The 22192-nt window shown below is 35.7% G+C and overlaps 1 protein-coding gene across 1 annotated transcript in view; it reads right to left on the bottom strand.

The window, feature by feature from the left end:
• LOC127158189 (ribonuclease inhibitor) overlaps positions 1-22192 on the bottom strand; it is a 29592-nt gene continuing 7400 nt past the window's right edge. Inside the window, exons 3-8 of the mRNA XM_051101341.1 lie at positions 15658-15831; positions 12721-12891; positions 10102-10275; positions 9231-9404; positions 8798-8959; positions 1-911 (exon numbers count right to left, since the gene is read on the bottom strand). Of these exons, the coding sequence (XP_050957298.1) occupies positions 866-911; positions 8798-8959; positions 9231-9404; positions 10102-10275; positions 12721-12891; positions 15658-15831 (901 nt within the window). The 3' untranslated portion in view covers positions 1-865. The remainder of the gene's footprint in view (positions 912-8797; positions 8960-9230; positions 9405-10101; positions 10276-12720; positions 12892-15657; positions 15832-22192) is intronic.

A 22192-nucleotide genomic window follows, 5' to 3' on the forward strand; every position in this document is an offset into this window, starting at 1 on the left:
ATATATTTTGCTATATTTCTGTTCTTTACCCTCTACCCTGTTCACAACAACTTTATGGTTTTATCCCTACTTCCTTGATTGCTTGTTTGACCCTATTATCTGATGACTGACCAGCACCAATCTCACTTCTGTGTGACTGACTGAAGTTTGTAAACTGATGCTCTCACTTGAAAAGTGAGATTGAAAATTCCCATCCCTCCATGGAAAAAGCAGACACAGAGATGGGGCAATATAGCTGTGCAAAGATTGCTCTCTCATCTCTTCCTTTTGATAGATTTATTCCCTATCAAAGTTATCTCAACCGTACGGTAGAGACATCAGTTAAAGGGTTAAATTGGTGGAATTCCTTGAGGCGTTTGGGACTTGATGTGGCCTCAACAGCAAGAGTCTTGTGTATCGTGAAAAGTTGTCATCACTAAATAGGATGTGCTAGTCTTTATCGGATGGACAATTTGACCGAGTTAGAGCAGCTGCAGCAGAAATAATTCTGTCGTCATCCAGCCTGCGCTCAGGTCAGAGAAACCAAAAATCATTCACCTAATACTTCTGCCTTTAGATGGTCTGTGTCACTTGGTTGAGACACTTTTACACCCTTGAACATGTGGAAACGTTCAAATTCGTCATTCATGCATTTTGCGTTCACACCATCGGCTTGTCTCATGGACCGCAGTGTACTCAGTGCAATGCCCACCTCAAAATCAGCACTGACCCCTGTGACATCTCTTATCTGAAGAAACAGGGATAAGGCCTGCAGGGTCTCCGGAGCATCTTTTATCAACAACATCCTCACCAAAAAAGCCACTGTGTCATTTTGACTTCAATGCCTCTACACCAGGCCCTCTCCATGGCAGATCATGCTTGGTCTTCACTTTAGAAGAGTTTGACCAACGCTGGATAGGTTTCCCAAAGAGCTGTCACAGACGTAAAGGACGAGGACAGGCAGCACTAACTGAGCTGTCATTGTTTCTCCAGTAAACATGAGCATATTAGGACAAGCCTTGTCAGAATGAAGCATGTTTTCCAGGTTTACACCGTTGAGTTGTTGCAGTTCTATCAGCCGTGGCTGGACTTTAAATGAGAGGTTGTTTTGGCGGATCATATAAACTGTTCACATGCAATTCTCAGTCGCTTTTAAACTCTTCTCATTATGTTTACTCCACTGCTTTTTCAATTGCCATCTCTTGTTTACTCTGCAAAATTTCTATGCATTTCACATGGGACTGACACTTTGCATGTTTACTTATTTTGTTATTTAATTTTTTTGCAGACATTGCGGGGTGTAAATTTTGTCTGGGGATAAAAATAATTCAGCAGAGGTAGAGATATTTAGACTAGAGGTGGAGGAAATTCGTACCCTGATTAAACCTTACATAAGTAATGTGACATGTTGCTTGTCAAAGTAAAAACACAAGAGACAGAGACATTGATCATGTGATGCTGGACGGCTGTGAGCTAAAGCTGGAATCTGCACAGATTTTTAGGGTTGTTCCGATTCCGATACTAGTATCGGAAATGCTGCCGATACCACAAAAAAAATCTGGCATCGGTATCGGCGAGTATTTGAGTCCACGTACCGATCCGATACCATTTTCCTAAACATAACCTAGTTATGCCCGCTAGCTTTGCTTATCGCTGCAAATCGGAAATCAATTCTTCTTTGCTGCTCAGAATGCAAACACAGGAAGTTGTGTCGTGTTGCCACAAGCAACCACTATTTAGGGCAGCGAAGAAGTACATACGTGCAAGAAGTATGTCCGCTGTTTGGCAGTATTTCAGGCTTGATCAACCAGCCAGTAAAACAGCGACATGTATTATATGTGAAGCTGCAATTTCAAGGGCTGGCACAAGTATTAGCAACTTTAACACAACAAACTTAATAAAACATTTGAAGACGCGTCACCCCATAGAACACGATGGTTACACAAAAGCTAGGACAGAGAAGGACGAGCTGTGCCAGACGCAACAAACATTGGAAGCTTCATTCAAACAAAGAGAAAAGTTTTCACAAGACAGCCACCGAGCAATAAAGATAACCGACAGGATTATCGAGTTTATTGTACTGGATGACCGGCCACTGTCAGTGGTCGAAAACGTGGGCTTTCGCCGCTTAATTGAACATTTGGAGCCCCGGTACAGTTTGCCTGGTCGCAAATATATCTCCGAAACAGCGCTCCCTAAGCTATATGAGACAGTGCGTGAACACATTTCATGTAAACTAAAGGACGTGCGAACTATCAGCTTCACTACTGACATCTGGAGCTGCGACTCGACCCCGCTGTCTTTAAGTTTGACAGCACACTGGGTGGACACAGTGACGCCGTCACAGGCCCGGATTGGCTAATCGGGAGGACCGGGAGAATTCCCGGTGGGCCGGTCCGTTTTTTTCTGGCCGCGAGGGCCGGTGTCCCTAGCGGCCTGCACTCAGAGCAGTCGCACTTTTTATTTATTTATTTATTTATTTATTTATTTTATTTTTTACCATAGCCATATTCATTATTTCACCGCAGCTTTATTTATTTTCTCGCAGCCCCATGAGCAAAATGCAGCCTGCAGGTTAATGATGACGTAATTATCATTCGACTCCCCCGATAGCGGCCCTTGTCAAAAAAATCCTATAGGATTCCAATGGGAAACCTGTACAGGATTCTAATAAGAATTTCTATCATACTTTGGAACCATTCCTATAGGACTCTGATAGGAAGAGTCTTATAGGACAAGACATTAATATTCTGTAGGACCATTCCTATAGGATTCTGATAGGAAGAGTCTTATAGGACAAGACATTAATATCCTGTAGAACCATTCCTATAGAATTTTAATGGGATCCAATTAGGCAACTGGTCATATCTATATGGGAATTCTTTATAGATAGTACTTGCAGTTTGCTTAAACTCACCCTGATATAGACATTGTACATTGTATGTTGCACAACCTGCAGTAACATTGTAAACAACATAGGTGATTTGTGCAGCACATAGCATTGCAAAAAATTTCTAAAGCTCTAATAATGGATTGATCTCACACACACACACACACAAAATAATAATAATAATAATAATAATAGTAATAATAATAATAATAATAATAATGTGTAACTTTTTCCCTTCACAGGCAAAATAATAACTTGTTCTCAAGGCAAATCAAAATCACATCATAACACAGAACACTAAAATATTAAACAATATAAATTTAATAAAGTTCAATTTGTCTGAAATAAACTTTGTTTGTGTGTAATGTAAAGAGAGGGAGAAAAAAACCCATCTAATTCAGTTAAGAAAAAAAAAAAAAAAAAAAAAAGTAGGAAGAAGATCGTATCCAATCTATTTCAAATGAAGCAATCACTCCTAATGCTCTGTATAAAGTAAAGGTTCCCAGTCCACACAACAGGTCCATACGCTGATGAAGAGATGAAATTCACAATTGGGGTTAGCTCGCCATCGCCATCTTAACTCTCGTGTTACGCAAGTCTTCTCCACACACACACACACACACACACACACATTTCACGGAAGAATCTTTGTCCATGTCAAACTTTTTAACTGGAACCTGACCTGGACAGGCCATAAGAACATCATATTACTCCACAAATAATTAAAAGGCAGCAGCTGTTTTCACTTGTAAGTAGCCTCTGGCAACAAGGCGAGCTATTTGCACTTAGTGTAAATAACGTTAGACACTACGTAATTAAACTAACGCTATACAAAACCATCAACGTTGTTTTGTAAAACAGCTCAAACAGCTCAAAATGGTGGCAGAACAGGCATTTTGTACTCTACAATGAAATTTCATTATACAGAGCATACATCAATTTATTTCAGTTACGCAGATTCATAGCTTTTGACGTACGGCAGACTTTTATGCTAATCACCAGAAACAGTCAAACAAGTTCAACAACTCACCGACAGATGTCGTTCACCCAAAAATTGTTCGTATAGGATGCAGACCAGATAAGCGTTACCAGTATTTCTTCCTTGGTAGTGTCTTACAGTCAACTTTTAACGAGTTAAATAACGTTAATCACTCAGCTTCTTCTGTCGTTGACCGTTACTGTTCAAATATGCGCGCTACAGTTGCACGCGCACTACATTCGGATTTCTTAAAGGGGAAGCGTCAGGACAATACCCTATATAGATGTTTGTGTTTCTGTGGATTCTTAGTCACATATAATACACTTAAACTTATTTGTACATTATAAAATATCATATCTATTATCTTCGTCTTACTGTAATATTATGGATTTCAGTGTTTATATTTGTGTTTTCATATATGCAGCATTTTTATTGTGTACAAGTACACACACACACACACACACACACACACACAATTAAAAAGTAATTGAATAACAGAATCAAATAAGATAATACAGGGCAAAGTGAAATTCCATTTAAAAATCACAAATTCCAATAAGATTCCATGAATCAATAAAAAGTCAGGAGAAATTAAAATCCCATTAAAAATAAAAATACAAAATCCTACAGGACAAAGTAAAATTCAATTAAAATAAATCAGAATGTGTAATAAGATTCTAAATTCTTATTGGACAAAGTGAAATTCCATTAAAATAAATCAGAATGTCCAAAAAGATTATAAAATCCTACAGGACAAAGTGAAATTCCATTAAAATAAATCAGAATGTCCAATAAGATTCTAAAATCCTACAGGACAAAGTGAAATTCCATTAAAATAAATCAGAATGTCCAATAAGATTCTAAAATCCTATAGGACAAAGTGAAATTCCTGTAAGATAAATCAGAATGTCCAATAAGATTCTAAAATCCAATAGGACAAAGTAAAAATTCCATTAAAATAAATCAGATTGTCCAATAGGATGTTAAGAATCCAGTAAGATCCTAAAGGATAAACTAAAATTCCAATAAAAAGCAAATTTTTTAGAAACTGACGCGGCCAAATGTACTAAGCTGAGTACAGCAGCAGCGAGAGTACAACAACACATAGTCCAGTTTTGCTAGTTAGGAGCAGTGCAAAACAACATGTCTGCAAAGAGTTCATGTTTATGTATCAAACTTTTTCTTGTACTGGCTCTTCAGCAGCAGCCTCTAGTCCAGTTTGCTGCTAACAGTGAAGAGCCAGGTCCCAAGCAAGCACCAGTCATGAGCCCAACACACTAATGGGCAGGTAGGATTGTCATTGAGTGAATATAAGAATTCGAATAATTAATATTAATATTAATGAATATTACACCTGCGCAATGAAAAATGCCCTGAGATAATTAATGACATCAGATGATTCACTACATTAATAAATCTGACTTAACTTGATCAGAAAGCTAAAAAGGGGAAATTTGTGGTGAGAAATATGACCATTTTTAAAATTTCATTTAGTGTCAGACGCAGAGCCAGGACCCAGTTGTATCATGCAAGAGACTGATGCTCTCAATGTGGAAAACACAGGTAAGCTGTTGTACCACAGTCTGTGAATAAGCAAACATGATGACATTAGTTAAAATATAACAACATTCTATGCTCAACTTGTATTTATTTGATATTTTTTTCATTTCAAGGTTTGGATATTTATGAGCACTAATTCCTACAGAAAATAGATTCTGATACTGTTAAACATTACATTGTGTTAACTGTTCAAATAAATCTTCACTGTGAAGCAACACTTAGGCTACTGTATTTGCACTGAATTGGAAATGACGTTATTTTAATATAGTCAGTGGTGAACTAAAGTGGGCCGGTCTAAGGCTTGAAACTCCAGGGCTGAAAAGGAGTCCCACTCCGGCCCTGCGCCGTCATCTTTTACTCTTCAAAGTGCAGTGCTGCAGGCTAGTCAAGTCTCAAGTCTCTGAGCTAGCGTCCAAGTCAAGTCTCAAGTCTCTGAGCTAGAGTCCAAGTCAAGTCTCAAGTCTCTGAGCTAGAGTCCAAGTCAAGTCTCAAGTCTCTTTATTATATTAAGTCTCTGGTTATAATAAGTGTTGCATCACTACAGCGACCCATCCAACACTGCATAGCTATATATAAGGAATTCAAAGCATGTAATATGTTATAATGACTCCTTTATCTATTAGCATACAGTATCAGCTTTGATTTTGGTATATAATCAGTGTAAACAGGCTATTGCAACATGACAAAAACACCAAGAATGCTTTACTTTTAAGTTAATGTTAAATGATTTGAATAACTGCCAGCAGGTGGCGGCAAGAGACTGATTTATTTCTTGATCATATCATTCATTTGATTGGTTCGAACTGCTGCTTCATTTAGGAATAAAGAGTGACTGTCTTTATGAATGGGAAATTGAATCATTTCACTAGATTCGTTTTAAAAACGAGTTCATTCATAAACGAAACACCGCTGTGTTTGAATGGAGATGCGCAGCGGCTCAGTTGTGACTTGTTTCAGACTACTTTTGACGACGAAATAGAGCAAAATCAGGCAATAGTGTTACAGTCAGACAATGTAAGTCACTTAATAATAACATCTTGTTTATTTAACTGCTGTATTAAATCAGTATCTCATTTACAAACTCCCTTAAAATTAGTAAAAGCTTAGTTTGCGATATCACAAAGCTCTATTATAATCAACCACGCTGTCTATACTGTCACTAATCAGTCTCTTATTTACACTCTCTCTATGTAACACTCTACACTCTACACACACTCTACACTTTATGAAACGATTTCTAAAATGTATGTGATACATCACTGAACGTTGCAAAAACACGTAGAAACCTTTAAATCTCCCCTGAGCGCAAACACAAATATGCTGATCGGGTCAGTCACACATGATGCTCGTTTTTTGTTCGTTGTCCTCTCATGTGTGGCGGCCGAGCCTAAAATAAAAAATAAAAAATGTGTGGCCGCGCGCAGCAGATACACATCACGTGTTACATGAGCAGGTTATAGGTAACGGAGGGAGGGGAATAACAGCGAGCTCATCAGTTGTTTCCTAAAAATAAACATTGTTCACGAGTCCCGCAACTTGACTCCGAGTCGAGTCTGAAGTCTTTCGAGGACGAGTCTCAAGTCAAGTCTGAAGTCACTGTGTGTGCGACTTAAGTCGCACTCGAGTCCGAGTCTCAAACTCGAGTCCCCATCACTGCTGGGCAGTCAACCGAGTTCGGTTTCCCTCTCTGGCTGCCACTGCTGCAAAGTTTCTCTGCGCCCCTGGTACTAGTGTGGACAGTGAGAGAATGTTTAGCACAGCATCTAATATTGTGGATGCAAGGAAAAACAGGCTGGGAGGAGAGAGAGCAGAAATGCTCATTTTCCTGAAGAAGAACTTGCCATTGTTATTGAAATTGTGAGCAATACTAAGTTTCCACAGCAGTGTGTAACCTAGTTTAAGTTGCTTGAAATATTTATATTTCCATTCTGGGTTTAATACTGCTCTTGTTGAATCTTAACTTGTTCAGTTGAGGTTTATTTTTGTACTCTATTACTCAAGTCTATTATTTATTTTACTACATTGTGGCTGCACTTACTTTTTTTTAAAGGACTACTCAGATTGAGTACAAGTTACTGTTGCACTTTTTTGTACTTTTGTATTTAAAAACTAAAATGCCTTTTATTTAACAAAATTGTTTGTGGACTTTAAGCTTTAAAGAGATTATTTTCTTATATAATTTATATTTATTTTTTTATATTCCTAGATTTATTTGTTCCACTGTTTTTATACAGTTATATTGTAAAAATACTAAAATACCTTTTTCAGTTTACAGTGTTAGAATTGTAGCTGCATTTGAAGTTCTTTTTCAGATGTTGAAGTTCAGTTTCTTTTTCAAAAATAAGTAATACTGTTAAATGTATGTCAGATAATAAAAACACTCTAGTTCACTATTGTAACGTGGACGCTGAAGCAGGAGTAGAATCCATGTGCGGTAGTTTATTAGAATAAACTGAATACAGAGAAACAGTCAGAGTGTCAATATCAATAAGGCAGTCCAATAGTATGCACCAAACACAATCGTAATCCGAGTGGCAGAGAGAGTGAGCGACCAGAGGGTCGAGTACCGGTAAGACAGTCCAATAGTATAAACCAAACACAATCGTAATCCGAATAGCAGAGAGATTGAGCAGGCAGTGGGTCGAATACCGGTGAGACAGTCCAACGAATACACACAGCTCAATCGTAAACGAAGCAGCAGGCAATGGGTCAATACCGAAGAGACAGTCCAATAAGGCAAACGAAACAGTAAGGGGATTTCCAGGTATCGATAATTCAGAGACAGATACAGGGTCAAACCTTGAAAGCAGTCCACTCGGTCAAACAATCCAAACAGGGGTAATCCGTAAACTCGATATCCAGAACAAAGCAGGTTGGCAACAGGCAATCAGACAGATATAATATAAACGCTCGGTAAGGCAGGTGAAACTGGCAATACTTCGCACTGAGGCAGCACATGGTGATCGCTTAAGTAGCGCCAAACAGGAAGTGGAAGTAGAAGCAGCAGAGGGAGCATGCGGTCAGTATTCGGGTGAGGGCGTGGCGTTGCGTTACAACTATATATACTTGTTCATGTTTTATTAAGGGATAAATTCCTACAATCTGACCAAATCTATTTCAAACTGTAATGATTCACTTTTACTGATGTCATTAATAAAGCAGGTGTTGTTGTATAAAGCTCTGACAGTGTGCTTTTGTTCTCTTTCCTCCTTTGTGTTCAACATTTTTATCAACTTTACATTTCATTCTGACATTTCATTCAAAACCCTTTGAAATAAAGCTTGATGATAATTTGATAAACTCTTTTCACAAATATTTGAAAGTATATATTTGTTCACATATTAGAGGTAAATGAATCTCTTTAATATCAGAAAGTGAAGTTTACTCACATCAGTTTACAGTTTGAGTCTCGTAGCACATCAATGAGCTGCTGCTTTGAGTCTCCAATCTTATTCTCATTCAGATCAAGCTCTTTTAGAAACTGCAGTGCTTTTGTGTTTGTCAAAGACTGAGTTAAAGAAGAAACATCTGTAATTCCACAGCCATAAAGACTAAAAAGAGACAAACAGAGGAAGATCATCTTACAAACAAATCATTAAGGTGAAGAATTTTTCACAAATATAATGTGAACTCAGACTCATCATGAGATTTTGAGTATAAAGTGTTTTGGTTTAAAATGTTCAAAAAGTGATTTTAATCATTTTGAACAAGACCCAAAAATAATTTTTGAGTGTAAAGTCACAAATATGACACAAAAACCTCAAATAAACTGAACAGTAAACTAATAACACTGTCACTGCTGTACAGTATAATGATACTAACTCTAGTTTCTCCAGCTTGAATTGTGTGTTCATCAGTAGATCACTGAGGTTTTTCACTCCAGAGTCTCCTAGTTTATTGAAGCTCAGGTTCAGTTCTCTCAGGTGTGATGGGTTTGATTTCAGAGCTGAAGTCAGGATGAGACACTGTTTCTCTGTAATACTGCAATCACACAGACTGAAAACAGAAAGAGAAAAGACAATGAATCAGACAAGTGTCAAGTTCATGTGAGTAAATTCATCATGTGTTAACACCATACAGTGTAATAATTAAAACATTGCCAAAAACATTATATGACCATAAACAAAACAAGAACAGAAAAAAAAAAGATTAACAAAGTAGATTAAGATCTAGGATCAACTATAGAACTACTTAAAAATGACATTTTAAATGGGAGAAATCAAGACAATTTTGTTTCTGAATAACAATTTACCTAAAGACATTTTAAGAGTAATTTATCATCAATAAAAAATCATCAAAAATTTTGCAATTGTCTTTCTTTATTTTGCAGTATCTCTGAGTGAATGTACAAAAAAAAAAAAAAAAAAAAAAAAAAAAACATGTATGGCTGGATTTAATTTGGTCCATTCATTAATTGCATTGCTGTCATTTGTTATTATTTTGATCTCCAGTGATTGACAGATTTTTCTGCTCCATCATCAGAGGAGAGAAGAGATGTTGTTGTGAGGGAGAAAGTTATTTAGATAAAAGATCATAAGGGCACATAAATTAGAAATACATTATGTGCACGGATAAATCAAGTCAATATTCCATAAAAATAATAACTGTCAACTTTAATTTCACAGAGACTTTATGAAAGTAAACAGTGAACTTTAATCTCACTGTCACTGCTGTACAGTATAATGATACTAACACTAGTTTCTCCAGCTTGAATTGTGTGTTCATCAGTAGATCACTGAGGTTTTTCACTCCAGAGTCTCCTAGTTTATTCCTGCTCAGGTTCAGTTCTCTCAGGTGTGATGGGTTTGATTTCAGAGCTGAAGTCAGGATGAGACACTGTTTCTCTGTAATACTGCATCTACACAGACTGAAGACAGAAAGAGAAAAGACAATGAATCAGACGTGTTGTTCATGTGTGAGTTAAATGAATCATGAGTAAACACCATACAGTGCAATAAATAAAATGTTGCTAAAACCTGAAAACAATATAAGTAAATAAATAATCACACATCAACAAAGTAAAAAAAAAAAAGGATTTGAGGATACTAGTTACATTTTAACCCTGGAGAATCTTTAGTCAGACACCAAAAAAAAAAAAAAAGGTTTGTGATTTCTAATTTGTAATTAAGATACAGGATCAACTATAGAACCACTTTAAAATAACATTAAACATGTAAAAATAGAGTTTAAATGTAACAAATCAACAAAATTTACTTCAAAACATTTTAAATTTGTAGTTTACAGACAACAAATAGAACATTTTGTGATTTTTTTTTTTCTTATTGTGATGCATGTCTAAGTGAAACAGCTTTTTGAACAAGAAAAAATGCAGGTCGGGAATTCATTTTGGATGAAAAGATGGATAATTGTTTGCTATTGCTGTGATCTCATGTGATTGATAGGATTTACCACCCTCACATCATCAGACGAGAGAAAAAATGCTTTTGTGAGGGAAAAGGATAATTATTTTCATTAAAGAAAACTGAAAATCTGAGCATATCACACCAGTCCTCAGGTCCCTACACTGGCTTCCAGTTATATTTAGAATTGATTTTAAAGTACTTTTACTCATTTATAAATCACTCAATGGCCTAGGACCTAAATACATTGCAGATATGCTCACTGAATATAAACCTAACAGACCACTCAGATCATTAGGATCGAGTCAGTTAGAAATACCAAGGGTTCACACAAAACAAGGGGAATCTGCTTTTAGCTATTATGCTGCCCGCAGTTGGAATCAGCTTCCAGAAGAGATCAAATGTGCTAAAACATGAGCTACATTTAAATCTAGACTCAAAACTCATCTGTTTAGCTGTGCATTTACTGAATGAGCACTGTGCTACGTCCGAACTGATTGCACTATGTATAATCATTTTCTGTTTTTAACTGTCTTAAATTTATTTTAAATCAATTTTTAAATCATTTTAAAAGTGTTTTTTTTTTTTTTTTTATTGTTGTGATTAAAAAATGATTATTCTACTGCCTTTTTGTGAATTGTTGTCTTTATTACTGTTTTTATGATTATTCTACTTCCTTTTATGTAAAGCACTTTGAATTACCTTTTGTATGAAATGTGCTATATAAATAAACTTGCCTTGCCTAAAGATCACAAGGGCTGCTATACGTAAGCCGTCCGCCATATAGGAATGTCTGTAAACACCTGAGAGCCGGTGCAACTGCAGTTATATGCATGTATGAATATTTATATCTATAGTAGACTTCAGAAGATGCTTTTGCTAAACACAATAAAACAAGATGAAACTGTTAGCTAACAAGGCATTTAAAAGATACTTTAGTTTAAAAACCTGTAATATTGAGTTAATACATATTAAAACCACAAACCAACATGTTCTTATCTCTGAAAGTTTATCCAATTTCCTCAGGAATTTAAATATTATTGGTTTTTACAACCAGATGCTGCACAATGTTGTTGCATCTTGAAACTTATTGATTATTATTGTGAGTGATGACAGAACATTCCAAGATGGCAGACGTAATGACAACAGATCTGGAGTGATTGAATGTGGCATCTACCTATACATATCTATAATACAACCAAACAACTCACTGAGAGCAGAAACTACGGTAATGCAGGACTGTCAGTCATCGGCCGTGGGCGGAGCCTAAACAATGTGACATCACACTGCTCAGAGAATCAAAACGGCAGGACTAATGCGACTGATTTGTTTTAATGGGGATTAAAAAATAAGAAGTGGGTGGATTTTTATCATTGTAGGGTGGTTGTGCTCACACACCGTCAACACATATTTATGTCCAAACATCATGGAAAAGTGGATTTTGCATTATAGGTGCCCTTTCTTTCAGTCTGTGAGCGCATGGATGCCTGTCCACATACGTTGGTGGTCAGTGTTTTTAAATTGGTCTTCAATCCTCAGTTTGTAGTCAGTAAACAGGATTTCATTCAGCAGTCACAGCAGAAGTGAGAGACAAAATTTAGTCTATTCAAAAGTTAGTATGAATCTATTCTAAGAAGGCTGGAAGCTGTATTAAAAGCAAACAATGGTAAATACACTAATAAGATACTGGCTATTTCTAATGTGCTCACATTATGTTCTCTAACCTCTGTGCACTTAAAGGGGTAGTTCACCCAAAAATGAAAATTACCCCATGATTTACTCACCTCAAGCCATCCTAGATGTATATGAATCTCTTTTCAGACAAATATAATTAGCTATATTAAAAAATGTCCTGGCTCTTAAAGCTTTATAACGTGGGGTCAGACTCAAAGGAGAATTAAAATATACTACTGTAACATTACTAGTCATGTGAAATGATGTAAGATACTCACTCCAGTGTGTTGAGTTGACAGTGTTTATCCTGCAGTAGAGCAGCGATCTGATTCACTCGTGTGTCTCCTAGTTCACGTCCACTCAGATTCAGCTCTCTCAGGAGTAACGGGTTTTTACCCACAATTCCAGTCACATACTGACAGGCTTCATCTGCAGCAGGACCCAAAAACCTGCAGAAGAGAAGATAAAACAGGAATCAATTTATTTAAAGGGGTCATGGGATGCTCATTTTCCACAAGTTGATATGATTCTTTAGGGTCTTAATGAAAAGTCTCTAATATACTTTGATTAAAAATTCTCAATGGTTTTGTAAAACAACACCCCTTTTACCTTGTCAAAATCAGCTCAGCAAAAATCATCTCATTCTAAGGGGTTGTTCCTTTAAATGCAAATGAGTTCTGCTCACCCCGCCCCTCTCTTCTCTTTGTGGAGTGACAATCTTGTTTACATTAGCCGCATTTAGCCGCTAAACTTCCTAACTACCACGTTATAACGAAAAGTGATCGCAAAGATTCATAAAAAAAATGCTTATACTCACTTCTGCTGTAAGTGAAGCTGGATCATGAATGATTCACATGAACATAGACAGATATATGTATATGGGGTTAGAATCCTTGCATAATTTCAAATATAATATCACAGCATTATTGTAATAATATCTAAAATAAAACAAGTAATGTTATGTGTAATGTGATCAGTGTTTCATGTATTACTGAGTCGATGCGTGTTTTGACCGTGAGTGTGTTTAGCAAACTGGTATTCTACGGTGACCGGGAGGGGAGGTCTTCGGTTCACTTTGTCGTGGCCACGACATATAAACTCGTGAGAACGTGATAATATAACACAGCCACGAGATATTAATTTGTGGGAACGTCATATTATGTCGTGAGATCGTTTTGTCGAGGTAAGGACATACTTATGCCACGACTTATGTTGAGGGAACAACATATTTTTCTCGTGGCCACGAATTTATTGCATAAACAAACTTGCGTGACCATAGCAACCCGGGATTATCAGAGATGGATTCATTATTATTTTATTTTGAATTAATAAATTATTATATAAATTATTATAGATTATTTCATAATTTCTTTTGTTTTATAATATAAATTATTATATTGCACGCAATGTAAACAGCATTCATATTAAGTTTATAATGAATAAACGTTACCTAAAGTAGTCTAAATAACATAGGCATACAAAAAAACATTTGTACCCATCCCTCAATCGTCTTCAAAATATTTGTATATTATTATTAGGCCATTATTATCACCATCATCTTCATCAACAACATCATTATTATTAGCCTATTATTATATTTTTTTATATTTTCCCTTCATTTCGATCTTACATAACGTTCTTCTTCTTCTTCTTCTTCTTCTTATTATTATTATTAATAATAATAATAATAAGAAGAAGAAGAAGAAGAAGAAGAAGGATATACAAATATTAAATTAAATGTTTCATGTTAGTAAAAATGTTTTAAACAACTCTGATAATCCCAGGTTGCTATGGTCACGAAGGTTTGTTTATGCATGAGAAAAATATGCCGTTCCCTCATCATAATAAGACGTGGCCACGAGAAATGGATGTCGTTCCCTCAACATAGCATCTCGAGGCCACAACATCGTTACCTCGACAAAACGATCTCGTGGCCACGACATAATATGACGTTCCCACAAATTAATATCTCGTGGCTGTGTTATATTATCACATTCTCACGAGTTTATATGTCGTGGCCACGACAAAACTAAGTGAACCAACCCAGCTAACAGGGAACGTTCCCAGAACATTCACCAACGTTCTTTAAAAGTTGTGTAAATGTTAGTATGAAACGTTATTAAAATAATGTTTTTGGAACGTTCTTATAACATTGTTAACGTTCTCGTAACATTGAGAGAAAACGTTCTTAGAACAACGTTCTTGGAACATTTTTAGCACGTTATTAGTAATTAATGAATGTTCTCCTAATGTTGAGAGAAAACGTTCTTACAACAATGTTCTTGAAACGTCTTTGGGACGTTATTTGTACTTAATGAATGTTCTCTAATGTTGAGAAAACGTTCTTACAACAACGTTCTTTTTACCCACAATTCCAGTCACATACTGACAGGCTTCATCTGCAGCAGGACCCAAAAACCTGCAGAAGAGAAGATAAAACAGGAATCAACTCAATGTGCAAGATTATCAAACACTGTTTGTAACAAAAAGCTCTAATTCAAGTTTTAAGAGCTAAACATTTAAATATACAAATATATAAGACAAAAAGTCAAAAGTAAATTCTTTAAAAGAAACTAGATTATGATTCTCAAAAATCTTAAAATCTTTCTGGCTTTTAAGCAGGAGACGAGGAAAGTTAGCAAAATGATAATTAGCTTGTGACAGCTAAGCATCCATAATGATATATTTTGTTGATCTTTTGATGCTGGCTCTTCCTATTATTATGTAGCAGAAGTAACCAAACACTGTATTGCTGATTCACTGACAGGGAACATGATCTGGGTTTAGACCATCTCTGAATAGTTTTATTTAACTGATGTCTGTGTTGATGCAACAGTAATTCTGCTCATTATGAGAGAAACTGCAGGTTCAGGTTCAGACATATTTGTGTGTGCTGAATTATCACCAGTCCTCTCCTGACACACAATACATGTTTGTGGCCTGTTATATAATGTGCTGAATACCAGCACATCTAGTGACCCAAAATGTCTGATTAACCTATAACTTTTAACACAACTAAACTGTGTTGACATTTATCATCAAAACAACAGCAGCTGCAGCATCTGATCTTTCAAGTTTGATCATTTTAAATATTTTTGAAGCAACAAATTATGTACCTTAGTGAAATAATATAATATAATAAATAATATAATATAATATAATATAAATTATTCACATGCTTATAATTTATTTTGCATTATTTCATCATCTCTCACCTCAGTGTCTTGAGTTGACAGTTTGGATCCTGTAGTAAATCACTGAGCTCCTTCACTCCTGATTGTCCAGGATCATTTCCTGTGAGATCCAGCTCTATCAGGTGTGAAGGGTTTGATCTCAGAGCTGAAGCCAGAGCTTTATAACCTTCTTCAGTGATACTGCAGTCTGAAAGTCTAGAACCAGAATGAAAATGTCACATTCAGATGATTAATCATTTATTCTAGAAATGACCTAAACAACGTAAATCCCTAAACACAATATGTTATTCCTTATTCAAATGAACTAAAACTTAGCTGTAAAGCAAAATCTGACTAAATTAAATCTAAATATCATTGATTTAAACAAAAAAACAAACAAAAAAAAAAAAAAAAAAAAAAAAACTTTAAATTGTTAGATGTCAATTCACTTTAGTATCTCCAGCTTACAGTCACTTTAAAGCTTTAACCTTCTGATGCTCCTCATTTGTGAGGTACACTTGTGCTCTTCATGGTCAAAAGTGACTGAACACCTGAAATATTTTTTTTTTTTTTCAGTAAAATAAATGTAATATATTTTTGTTCCATATAGTTCTGTGCAAAAATCTTTTTCCATTAGTATTTTCACAAGCTAAAAAATGGTTTATGGTCAGTTATTTCTATCTTTTGCTGTAGTGTGTCAGTAGGAAATATCAGTTTACATTTCCAAACATTCATTTTGCCATTAATTTTAATAATCCGGTCAGATTATTTGCACAAGGAGTCTGACAACAGCCAGTGCTCCACACAGAGATCTGATCTCATCATCATTCAGTTCGTCTGGAATGACATGAAGAAACAGAACAAACTGAGACAGACTAAATCCAGAAGAACTGTGGCAACATCTCAAAGATGCTTTAAGAGAGGCTTAAAGTTTTTACACATAGTTGCTTACTTTTATTAGGTTATGGATTTGGATATTTATTCAGACATTCTCAAATACTACTTTTTGTCATATTTTAAATATTTTTTGTTTGAAAAGTTGATGTAAAGTCTCAGTTTTTGCATTATTATTACTACAGTCAAACCTTAACATAGAAAAAGCATTTTTACACATAACAGCTGCTGGTTGAGAGAACGCGCCGTATTCGAATCGGGGGTTTGTGCTGTTAAGATAACGAGACGCTATGCCCCCTAAAAAGCTTCACACACAGGCCGAGGAGGTTGATGACATTAAGCGATGGCTTGATATGTTGACGGAGGAGGTTTCTGGTGTTAGACAACAGCAGAAGACCATAATGAGCCTGGTGGAGGAAGTGAAAGCCTTGAGGCAACAAAACATCGAGAAGGACAAGCGGATTATGTTGCTGGAAAACCGTGTGGCGGATCTGGAACAATATACCAGAATGAATGATATCATAGTCACCGGCTTGGAGATAAAACCACGTTCATATGCCCGGGCGGTGACGACGCTGAATGAAGGGGAGACGAGCGAGCAGGACGATACAACGGTGGAGCAACAGGTGACGGCATTCCTTCACTCAAAGGGGATTGAGTTGGATAGGAGTAACATTGAGGCATGTCATTCACTCCCACGGAGACTTAAAATGGATAGACCAGCCATAATTGTTCGCTTTGCTAATAGGAAGCATAAAACTGAGTTGTTGAAACAGGGAAGATGATTGAAGGGCACGGATGTGTATTTGAATGAACACTTGACTAAGAAAAATGCTGACATTGCCAGACAGGCCCGACTCCTCAGAAGACAGAAGAAAATACAATCAACATGGACTACAAATTGTAAAATATTTATTAAGCTGAATGGAACGCCAGAACAAGCCAAAGTGTTAGTCATTAGGCAGTTGGAGGAGCTGGATAAATATAAATGAGTTAAATGAGAGCAAGGTAATGCAGTAAACCCAGTAGTCAATAAAAATAAACAGAATCAAAAATTACAACTATGTCAAGTCCAGAAGATAAGCAGTCGTTTACATCTGGACTAGATACTTTTGCATATACAGAGTATAAAATGCAGGATATTGAAAATAACATCGATCCTGTAAACAATTTATTTATGAATATTAAAAACAGCTGTACTTATTATACAGATGAGCAATTCAATATAACTTTCCAATCAGAACGTAATATATCAATTATCCACTTTAATAGTAGAAGTTTATATGCCAACTTCCAGAGTATTATAGAATATTTGAGACAATTTAAGAATCATTTCAATATCATAGCAATATCGGAGACTTGGATTAATACTGAGAAAGGTGTGGATTTTGTGATTGATGGTTATGAATTAAATTATAAAAATAGAATGAATAGAAGTGCAGGAGGAGTGATGATATATGTGGACAACAGAATGAAGTATAAGGTGGTGGAGAACATGACAGAAGTCGTTGACGATTTGTTAGAATGTATTACTGTTGAAATTTGTATGGAAAGGACAAAAAATATTATAGTGAGTTGTATATATAGAACTCCTGGTTCAAATATTGAAATATTTAACGAGTGGATAGAAAAAAAGTGTTTATATGTGGAGATTTTAATATCGATTTACTGAATCCAAAACTGCATAAAAGGACAGAAGATTTCATAAATATAATGTATAGTATGGGTTTATATCAAACAATCACCAGACCAAGTAGAATCACGTCATAGCGCTACATTGATAGACAATATATTTACAATATTTTTTTTTTTTTTCCATCTCAAAAATATATCTAAACTACGACCTATGCTATCAATGTCAAATGCTGAAACATTAATTCATGCGTTTATGACCTCACAGTTAGATTATTGTAATGCTTTATTGGGTGGTTGTTCTGCTCGCTTAATAAACAAACTCCAGCTGGTCCAAAATGCAGCAGCTAGAGTTCTTACTAGAACCAAAAAGTATGATCATATTAGCCCGGTTCTGTCTACACTGCACTGGCTCCCTATTAAACATCGTATAGATTTTAAAATCTTGCTAATTACTTATAAAGCCCTGAATGGTTTAGCTCCTCAGTACCTGAGTGAGCTCTTATCGCATTATAGTCCCTCACGTCCGCTGCGTTCTCAAAACTCTGGCAATTTGATAATACCGAGAATATCAAAATCAACCGCGGGCGGCAGATCATTTTCTTATCTAGGGCCCAAACTCTGGAACAATCTACCCTACAATGTTCGGGACGCAGACACACTCTGTCAGTTTAAATCTAGATTAAAGACCCATCTCTTTAACCTTGCTTACACATAACAAATCCACATTCTTATAATTCAAATCCGTTAAAGGATTGTTAGGCTGCACTAATTAGGTCAACCGGAACCGGGAACACTTCCCATAACACCCGATGTACTCGGTGCATCGTCAGAAGAATGGCATCTACGCTAATATTAGTCCGTTTCTCTCTTATTCCGAGGTCACATTAACCACCAGATCCAGTCCGTATCCAGATCAGACGGTCACTGCAGTCCCCCGGATCCAGTCCGAACCCAGCCCAGATGGTGGATCAGCACCTAGAGACGACCTCTACAGCACTGAATGTCAGCGGAGTCCACATCAACTAGATGAGCCCCAGAGACGGATCCACATTAAAGACCACATCACCTAGACGGCTGTCGGCACAAGACCACGGGAACTTTGGCCAGAGGAGAACTGGCCCCCCGACTGAGCCTGGTTTCTCCCAAGGTTTTTTTCTCCATTTGTCACCGATGGAGTTTTGGTTCCTTGCCGCTGTCGCCTCTGGCTTGCTTAGTTGGGGACACTTTCTCTTAACACAATATTGCATTTTATTTTATTGTTTTTGATTAACTACCTTTACCTATAATGTGAGTGTTTAATGTTGCCTTTGGCATTGTTGATGTACTGTTTCCTATTTAATACTGTACAGCCGCCTTGTCACAATTCTGTATTGTTAAAGGCGGTATATAAATAAAGGTGACTTGACTTGACTTGACAAATATTATGGAAAATAACATAGAAAGTGGGTTACTATATAGTGATATTAGTGATCATTTACCTGTTTTTATTGTCTACCACTGTAAGCATAGGAATCTTAAAGAAAAAATTAAGTTCAAATATAAAAGAATAAGATCCTTAGAAAATATAAATGCATTTAAGAATAAATTACTTAAACAAAATAGTATACAAAGAAGATGATGTTGATAAAGCATATAATGGATTCTTAAAGATTTTTACATCATTGTATGAAAAAAAAAAAAAATGTCCTGTTAAACAATACATTGATACAAAAATGCAAAGAAATAGTCCATGGATTACGAAGGGTTTATTAAATGCTTGTAAGAAGAAAAATACACTTTATAGACAATTCATCAACTCTCATACTCCAGAAGCAGAGAATAAATATAAAAAGTATAAAAATAAATTAATTAATATTATGAGAATATGTAAGAAGGAATACTATAATAAAAAAAAAAAATTGATTATAATAAAAATAATATTAAAGGTTTATGGAATGTATTAAATAATATTATTAGAAATGGAGTCAAGAATAATATATGTTACCCAGAGTATTATATTGATAATGATAGCACAATAAATAATAGGGAAGATGTGGTTAATGGATTCAATAAATTCTTTGTAAACGTGGGACCAGATTTGGTAAAAACAATAGATGACTCAATAGAAGAGGTGGATGATTTTTTGGATCGAAATTCAAGCTCTATTTTTCTTAGAGCAGTGGATCGAGAGGAGATAATAGATAGTGTAAGAAAATGTAAAAGTAAATCCTCTCTTGACTGGAATAATATTGATATGATTATAAAAACTTATTGAAGAGATTGTAGATCCATTAACTTACATCTTTAATTTGTCTTTTCAATCTGGTAAATTTCCAAATAAAATGAAAGTTGCAAAAATAACACCATTATATAAAAACGGGGATAGACATTACTTTACAAATTATAGACCTGTTTCTATACTCCCCCAGTTCTCCAAAGTTCTTGAAAAAGTTTTTATAGAAAGACTTGATAATTTTATTCACATAATCTTCTAGTTGAAAGTCAATATGGATTTCGGACAAATAGATCAACAACTTTAGCACTAATGGAATTAATTGAGGAAATTACAAATGATATAGATGAAAAGAAACATGTAGTAGGAATTTTCATAGATTTAAAGAAAGCTTTTGATACCATAAATCACAATATTTTATTACAAAAACTAGAGAGATGTGGTATTAGAGGGGTGGGTTTGGACTGGGTGAGTAGTTATCTGACAAACAGGAAACAGTTTGTAGAAATTGGTGAACATAAATCTGTATATATGAACATAACTTGTGGTGTACCTCAAGGATCAGTTTTAGGTCCAAAACTGTTTATAATGTATATTAATGATATGTGTAGAGCAGGGATCCTCAAATCTGGCCCATGAGATCCACTTTCCTGCAGAGTTTAGCTCTAACCCCAATCAAACACACCTGAACATGCTAATCAGTGTCTTCAGGATCATTAGAAAATCACAGGTAGGGGAGTTTGATCAGGGTTGGAGCTAAACTCTGCAGCGCATTGGACCTCCAGGGTAAGATTTGAGGAACCCTGGTGTAGAGTATCAAATAAACAAAAATTTATTCTACTTGCAGATTATACAAATATTTTTTTTGTTCTGGTGATAATTTACAACAGCTTTTGAAGGTGATGACAATTGAAACGAATAAATAAATAAAAAATGTTTGATGTAAATACATGGTTATTAAATACAAGTAAAACTAAGATTGTTATTTGGAAGATATAAAACAAATCCTCAAATTGGATTGAAAATTGATAATAAAAATATAGAAAGAGTATATGAAAATAAATTTCTTGGTGTAATTTTAGATTATAAGTTATGTTGGAAACCTCAAATAAAGTATGTTAAAGCAAAATTGGCTAAGACTATAGCTATTTTGAATAAAGCAAGATATATTTTGGACAATAGATCAATGCATATTTTGTATAATACATTTATATTACCGTATTTGAGTTCTTGTGTAGAGATCTGAGGAAATACCTACAAAAGCAATTTACAATCGATATGTATATTACAAATGTTACGAACCCCGTTTTAAAATGCTCGTAGGGAAGGGGTTAAGCAACATAACAAGGACACGTGAGACCACAGATATCAATTCAGCTTTTTATTAACAGATCTAGTCGGCTCACGTGCCACTTTCGGCAACAGGCAACATACACATTTAATCGTTAATTTAAAAAACACAACACGAAGGAATAAACATAGCAAAAACAAACAAATTAACAGATCAACCAGAAAACAAAACAACAAACAAACAGACCGCTTATCGGAGGCTGACTTGCATCAAGACGCGCACGAAGCTCGCGGGATACAGTGCTTCGTAAAAGGTAGCTGAACAGAGCTTCAAAACGAGTGCGAGTCATGCTCTCAGCCGAGCCAGGAATTCACTGTTCTGAACACACGCTGGAAACAGAGAGAGGCAACACCATCTTGATTCCCCCTCATATCCAATTCAGCGCTCACTAAACAGGCCACAGGTGTAACGGGGCGGAGCTCAACCTCGAGAAGACAGGAGATAACCAAATTAATACAAAGAAAACGTATACAAACACAAAATAA

The sequence above is a fragment of the Labeo rohita genome, unplaced genomic scaffold (assembly GCF_022985175.1).
Source record: "Labeo rohita strain BAU-BD-2019 unplaced genomic scaffold, IGBB_LRoh.1.0 scaffold_138, whole genome shotgun sequence".
Classification (NCBI taxonomy): Eukaryota; Metazoa; Chordata; class Actinopteri; order Cypriniformes; family Cyprinidae; genus Labeo; species Labeo rohita.